The sequence below is a fragment of the Zeus faber genome (genome assembly GCF_960531495.2).
Source record: "Zeus faber genome assembly, chromosome: 21".
NCBI lineage: Eukaryota > Metazoa > Chordata > Actinopteri > Zeiformes > Zeidae > Zeus > Zeus faber.
The window spans coordinates 2,228,717-2,236,216 of record NC_137208.1 but is presented as its reverse complement, the minus strand read 5'-3'; the positions used below and the strand labels follow the sequence as shown (position 1 = coordinate 2,236,216).

Here is a 7,500-nt window from a genome sequence, read left to right as displayed (position 1 = left end):
GTAGAGCACGGCCAGAGCGGCGATCCGCCCTCCGTCCCTCACGGCGTCGTCCAGGCTCTGGGAGTGAGACGGGTCGTAGCAGTAGATCTGCATCTGGACACAAACACACGGAGGTTTCACCACAACATGATGATGCGCCACGAGACAAAAACAACCACAACACAGCGTGTGCTCTGCTCCGTCCTGGGTGGTGCGTGTGCTCCACCACCTTAGCTCAGTGAGTCATTGTTAAAGAAGAAGCAAAGGACTGTGTCACTTCATCAACAGTAGTCTGTACATTTCTGACAGAGAGGCAGACAGACAGACTCTCAGACAGACAGGCAGGCAGGTAGGCAGACAGACAGACAGGTACCTCCAGTGGGAACTTGACCCCGTTCAGACTGTGTTCTGATCCCTCTGAGGAGGCGTTGCAGCGTCCCCAGTGGAAGGTGAGGGAACCAACACGGAACCTCCTGCTGAGACCCCCACCGCTGACGTAGAACTCTCCGTCCACACCGATGGTCACTACACACACACACACACACACACACAAATATACACACACACACACACACACACAGTCACTGTTTCCTCCATGGCTGCTGTGTCCGGTTCAGTCGAGTCCCGACTCTGTTTTGGGGGACACGCCCCCTTTCCCTCACACCTGTCGATCTACAAGCTAGCTATCTATAAGCTCCGCCCCCTTAACTCGGTCCACATGAGCTGCAGGAGCCTCAGAACCGTCCCGTCGCTTTGACCGGGCGGGGTTTGGTTAGGGTTTGGCCTGTGGAGGAGCCAGCAGGGGGCGGTGGAGAACAGGGCGGGGCTTGCGCAGCCAGACGGCGGCGCTTGGAGGTGAGAGCCGAGTGGAGTGGGTTCAGTGGAGCGTTTCAACATGGAAGTTACTGCAGTGTAAACGTTTCTACAGTGTCAGATGACGGGGTTGGGCGTGGTTTCAGCGTCTTCAGAGGACACGCCCCCAACGTCTCATTTTTCACCATTTTGAAACTTCATGTATTTAGAGATTGTTTTAATCATTCAAATGTGTCTGGGTGGTCCAGGGTTAGAGAAAACATATTTATTTTCACTTTAAACAGAATCTTAAAATCATTTTCACACAGCGCAGCATCACCGCCGGGACGCAAAATTACCTGCCAAATTTAAAATGAATAAAATACCCACATGTTCATGTATTCCTGCTTGTAAAAAGGTTTAAAATGTGTTTTTCAAACCATTTTCTCCGTAAACCCAAGATCGTTAATGCATAAAAATAAAATCAGTGCATCAGGGGCTTCCTCATGTGATGACACGACCACAATATTTATCATAAATCTATGTATCATAAATCAATATATCATAAATCTATGTATCATAAATCTATATATCATTAATCAATATATCATAAATCTATGTATCACGTGTCTATTCACTTTAGTTCTTTGAGGTGGATTTGAAGCAGGATCCCAGGAAATGAATCATTCTAATTAGTCTTTAAATTCCTTATTGTTTCATTTCCTCTGTCGCCTTAGGAAGGACTGAGAAGAATAATAATATCACACACACACACACACACACACACTCTCTCTCTCTCCTGAACTCTCTGTGACTCTCATCCATCTCTTCTTCCTCTGAATGGGAAGTTAAACTCCTCATCTTCCTCCGTGATAACGATGTTTCCTGCACCGTCCTGAATACCTCAATGAAACCAGAACAATCCATGCATGCAGTACTTCACGTGGGCTGGAAAAGAGCCATATTATAATAATAATAATTATTATTATTATTACTATCATCATGATTATTATATTATTATCATTATTAATACTATTATTATCATAATCATTATTACTATAATTATTATCATTATTAATATCATTATTATTATTATTATTATTATTATCAAAATTATTGATATTATTATAATAATTATTATTATTGTCATTATTATTATGATATTATTATCATTATTATTATATTATTTTAATAATAATAATAATAATTATTATTATTATTATATTATGATTATTATTATTATTATTATTATTATTATTATTATTATTATTATTATTATGATTGTTCAGATTTGTATTATAATTATTCTCCCTGCAATAGGACAACCGCTGCAGCTACGGACACGGTTGAGGTGTTAGAACCGGGACGTCGCAGACATGTCGTGGTTCAACTTTTATCCAAATGTCGCTTGTTCTAGACGTAATGAGGACGTTAAGACGAGCAACAGCACAAACTGATGCTGCGTTTCATGGGAACTCGAAAATGTGTTATTGGTGACCATACTGGACCCCGTGTATTGCTGCCTGCCGCCATATTTATTATTATTATTATCATTATTATTATTATCATTATTATTATTATTGTTATTATTATTATTATTCTAATATTAATAATAATAAGAAGAAGAAGAAGAAGAAGAAGAACTTTTTTTCTTTGCACTATTTACATTCAGCAGTACTACTGCAGGATAGATACAGTAGAAGTAACTGAACTAAATAACTGAACAAGCAGTGTATTAGTACGCACCCGTCTTCCCGTCATTGTGGATGGACGTGCCCTCGGGCGTGGCAGCACCCCAGCCCTCTAGCTGCAGGTCCTGGTACTGCAGCCGCACCTGCGTGAAGGTTTCGTCGATGTCCAGCGGAGATTGCCTGGCACTGTTGCATGATGGGAACTTCTGACCCCACCTCTGCTGGTTCATGGTTCCTGGAGCGGAGCCGGAACGGATTCATATCGATTCATACATTGAATAAACAACACTGTTATAACAATGTAGAAATAATACTAATAGTAAATAATAACAATACTAATAATAATACTAATTATAAATAATAACGATACTAATACTACTACAAATAATAACAGTAATAATAATACTACTAATAATAAGTAATAATACTAATAATAATACTAATAATAACAATACTAATAATAATAAATAATAATACTACCACAAAAAATAACAATAATAATAATACTAAAAATAATAAGTAATAATACTAATAATAATACTAATAATAACAATACTAATAATAATAAATAATAATACTACCACAAAAAATAACAATAATAATAATACTAAAAATAATAAGTAATAATACTAATAATAAAAAATACTACTACTACTACTACTATTACTAATAATACTAATACTACTAATAATAATAATAAGGACACAGGAAAGGAGGAGGAAAGGGGGAGAGAGGACGAGGAAAGGATAGAAGAGGAAAGATGAGGACCTGGAGAGGAGGAGAGGAAAAGGGATGAGAGAATATGAAATGAGGAGAGAAGAGGAGGAGGGAGAAGAAGAAAGGGAGAGGAGAGGAGGAGGGAGGAGAGACTGGAGGAGACGAGGAGGGAAGGAAAAAGGAGGAGAGGAGGAGAAAGGAAAGGAGGGAGGGGAGGAGAAAGGAAAGGAGGAGATGTGGGAGGAGAGGAGGAGGGAGGATCATTCATCTTTGATGAGGCCTGGAGCCTCTTTCTTCTCCTTTAAATAAATCTGTCGTTCTTTACCTTCATTACACACTCATCCAGAGAGAGAGAGAGAGAGAGAGTGTGTGTGTGTGTGTGTGTGTGTGTTTGTTCCTCAGAGTGAATATTTCAATGGTGCTGGTGATTGATCTCCTCCGAAGATGAAACAGACACTGGAGAAAACCTCCCAAAACCTCCCAAAACCTCCCAAAACCTCCCAAAACCTCCCTCCTGCTGTTTTCTTGTGCTACTTGTCGTTCTGTTCTGCTGCTGCTGAACAGTTTGTTCAAACTTCTAAAGCTTTTATTCAAGTTTCCATCTTCTTCATCTTCATCATCTTCATCATCCTCATCAACTTCATCTTCCTCATGTCCTTCATCTTCTTCATGTTCTTCATCTTCATGTTCTTCATGTTCTTCATCTTCATCATCTTCATCATCCTCATCAACTTCATCTTCCTCATGTCCTTCATCTTCTTCATGTTCTTCATCTTCATGTTCTTCATGTTCTTCATCTTCATCATCTTCATCATCCTCATCAACTTCATCTTCCTCATGTCCTTCATCTTCTTCATGTTCTTCATCTTCATGTTCTTCATCTCCATCATATTCCACATCTTCTTCTTCATCTTCTTCTTCATCATCTTCTTCATCATATTCACATTCTTCGTCTTCCTCATCATCTCCATCTTAATCACCTTCCTCATCTTCTCTATCATCTTCATCATCTTCATCATCTTCTTTATCTTCATCATCTTCTTCATGTTTCTTTAGTTCTTTGTGTTCTCGATGTTTATCCTGAAACACGGATTTCCTACGTCACTTCTGTTTGGTGGGGGTGGAGAGGACTTGATGAAGCCAGTGTTGGATGTCTCTGGTGGGTGGAGCTGCTCCAGGCTGCAGATCAGTTATGAACTCAAAGTGCTTCATCTTTTCCTCTTCGTTCTGGAAATCAGAGGCCGACGCCCACAGAGATGCACGTGACTGGACAGGAAGGAAACACCAGAGGGAAGGTGGAGGTGGAGGTGGAGGTGGCAGTGTGTTCAAGTCAAAGAAAAACTCACTCACACCAAATCTGGAAGTTCTTGGCAGCATTGGAGATGTTGATGTTGTTGTTCATCAAGAGACTTTTTAAACCCAAACCCTCAACCTCCAACCTCCAACCTCCAACCCTCAACCTCCAACCTCCAACCCTCAACCTCCAACCCTCCAACCCTCAACCTCCAACCTCCAACCTCCAACCCTCAACCTCCAACCTCCAACCTCCAACCTCCAACCCTCAACCTCCAACCCTCAACCTCCAACCTCCAACCCTCAACCTCAAACCTCCAACCCTCAACCTCCAACCTCCAACTCTCAGCCTTCAGCCTCCAAACCTCAACCTCCAACCTCCAAACCTCAACCTCCAACCTCCAACCCTCAACCTCCAACCTCCAACCTCCAACCCTCAACCTCCAACCTCCAACCTTCAACCTCCAACCTCCAACCCTCAGCCTCCAACCTCCAAACCTCAACCTCCAACCTCCAACCCTCAACCTCCAACCTCCAACCCTCAACCTCCAACCCTCAACCTCCATCCCTCAACCTCCAACCCCCAACCTCCAACCTCCAACCTCCAACCCTCAACCTCCAACCCTCAACCTCCAACCTCCAACCCTCAACCTCCAACCTCCAACCTCCAACCCTCGACCTCCAACCTCCAACCCTCAACCTCCAACCTCCAACCTCCAACCCTCAACCTCTCATTTGTTTTGCTATTTTTTTTTTGAGTAAACGTATCCATTAGGATACGTTACAGTTTCACATGGTTGCCAATGGTCCAAATCTGGTTGCCAGTCAGTCAGTCGGTGAGTCAGGATGAATCAGTCAGTTGGTGAGTCAGTTAGTAAGTGAGTAAGGGAGAGTCAGTCAGTCGGTGAGTCAGGATGAATCAGTCAGTTGGTGAGTCAGTTAGTAAGTGAGTAAGGGAGAGTCAGTCAGTCGGTGAGTCAGGATGAATCAGTCAGTTGGTGAGTCAGTTAGTAAGTGAGTAAGGGAGAGTCAGTCAGTCGGTGAGTCAGGATGAATCAGTCAGTTGGTGAGTCAGTTAGTAAGTGAGTAAGGGAGAGTCAGTCAGTCGGTGAGTCAGGATGAATCAGTCAGTTGGTGAGTCAGTCAGTAAGGGAGCAGTCAGTTGGTGAGTAAGGGAGAGTCAGTCAGTTGGTGAGTCAGGATGAATAAGTCAGTTGGTGAGTCAGTTAGTAAGTGAGTCAGTCAGTTGGTGAGGCAGTCAGTCGGTGAGTCAGTCAGTTAGTGAGTCAGTCAGTTGGTGAGTAAGGGAGAGTCAGTCAGTCGGTGAGTCAGGATGAATCAGTCAGTTGGTGAGGCAGTCAGTTGGGGAGTCAGTCAGTTAGTGAGGCAGTTAGTCTGTAAATCAGTCAGCTGGTGAGTCAGTCAGTTGGTGAGAATGGGAGATTCAGTCAGTCGGTGAGTCAGTCAGTAAGGGAGCAGTCAGTTGGTGAGTAAGGGAGAGTCAGTCAGTTGGTGAGTCAGGATGAATACGTCAGTTGGTGAGTCAGTTAGTAAGTGAGTCAGTCAGTTGGTGAGGCAGTCAGTCGGTGAGTCAGTCAGTTAGTGAGTCAGTCAGTTGGTGAGTAAGGGAGAGTCAGTCAGTCGGTGAGTCAGGATGAATCAGTCAGTTGGTGAGGCAGTCAGTTGGGGAGTCAGTCAGTTAGTGAGGCAGTTAGTCTGTAAATCAGTCAGCTGGTGAGTCAGTCAGTTGGTGAGAATGGGAGATTCAGTCAGTCGGTGAGTCAGTCAGTAAGGGAGCAGTCAGTTGGTGAGTAAGGGAGAGTCAGTCAGTTGGTGAGTCAGGGTGAATAAGTCAGTTGGTGAGTCAGTTAGTAAGTGAGTCAGTCAGTTGGTGAGGCAGTCAGTCGGTGAGTCAGTCAGTTAGTGAGTCAGTCAGTTGGTGAGTAAGGGAGAGTCAGTCAGTCGGTGAGTCAGGATGAATCAGTCAGTTGGTGAGGCAGTCAGTTGGGGAGTATGGGAGAGTCAGTCAGTAAGTGAGGCAGTCAGTTGGTGAGTCAGTCAATCAGTGAGTCAGGGAGAGTCAGTCAGTCGGTGAGTCAGGATGAATAGGTCAGTTGGTGTGTCAGTCAGTAAGTGAGTCAGTGAGTCAGTCAGTGAGTCAGTCAGTCAGTCAGTCAGTCAGTCAGTTGGTGAGTCAGGGTGAGTCAATCAGTCTGTGAGTCAGGGTGAGTCGGTCATTTGGGGAGTCAGTCAGTTGGTAGGTCAGTCAGTCGGTAGGTCAGTCAGTTGGTGAGTCAGTCAGTTGGTAAATCAGGGTGAGTCAGTCAGATGGTGAGTCAGGTTGAGTCAGTCAGTCGGTGAGTCAGTCAGTTGGTGAGTTAGGGTGAGTCAAGGGGAATCAGTCAATTGGTAAGTAAGTTAGTAAGTGAAACAGTCAGTCAGTGAGTCAATTAGTTGGTGAGTCAGTTAGTCAGTGAGTCAGGGGGAGTTAGTCAGCTAGTGAGTGAGCGAGTGAGTCAGTAAGTCGGTGAGTCAGGGTGAGTCAGTCAGTTGGTGAGTCAGGGGGGGTCAGTCAGTTGGTGAGTCAGTCAGTCAGTCAGTCAGTCTGTCAGTTAGTCAGTCAGGGTGAGTCAGTCAGTTGGTGAGTCAGTCAGTCAGTCAGTCAGTCTGTCAGTTAGTCAGTCAGGGTGAGTCAGTCAGTTGGTGAGTCAGTCAGTCTGCAGTGTGGGACGGAGCTAATCTGCCTCGGGACAATTCAGCATCTTGTTTGTGTGGAACTGCAGCTTAGCACAGCAGGGGCTCAGTGCTGAGTTGGCTAATGTAGAGCAACCATATGTTCCAAGATAGAGAGAGAGAGGGAGAGGAGGGGCAGAGAGAGAGAGAGAGAGAGAGAGAGAGAGAGAGACAGAGAGAGAGAGAGAGAGACAGAGAAAGAGAGGAGGGGGAGAGAGGAGGGGGAGAGAGGAGGGGGAGAGAGAGAGAGAGAGAGAGAGAGAGAGAGAGAGAGAGAGAGAGAGAGAGAGAGACA

General features: G+C 44.1%; 1 protein-coding gene across 1 annotated transcript in view; it reads right to left on the bottom strand.

The window, feature by feature from the left end:
• Positions 1-2,692, bottom strand: part of ptprz1b (protein tyrosine phosphatase receptor type Z1b) — a gene marked incomplete at both ends in the record, with an annotated part of 32,075 nt that extends 29,383 nt beyond the window's left edge. The window contains 3 exons of the mRNA XM_080022308.1: positions 1-93; positions 353-504; positions 2,518-2,692. The exon at positions 1-93 is cut by the window's left edge and continues 3 nt beyond it. Coding sequence (XP_079878434.1) covers positions 1-93; positions 353-504; positions 2,518-2,692 — 420 coding nt within the window. The remainder of the gene's footprint in view (positions 94-352; positions 505-2,517) is intronic.
• Between the last annotated feature and the right edge of the window lie 4,808 nt (positions 2,693-7,500).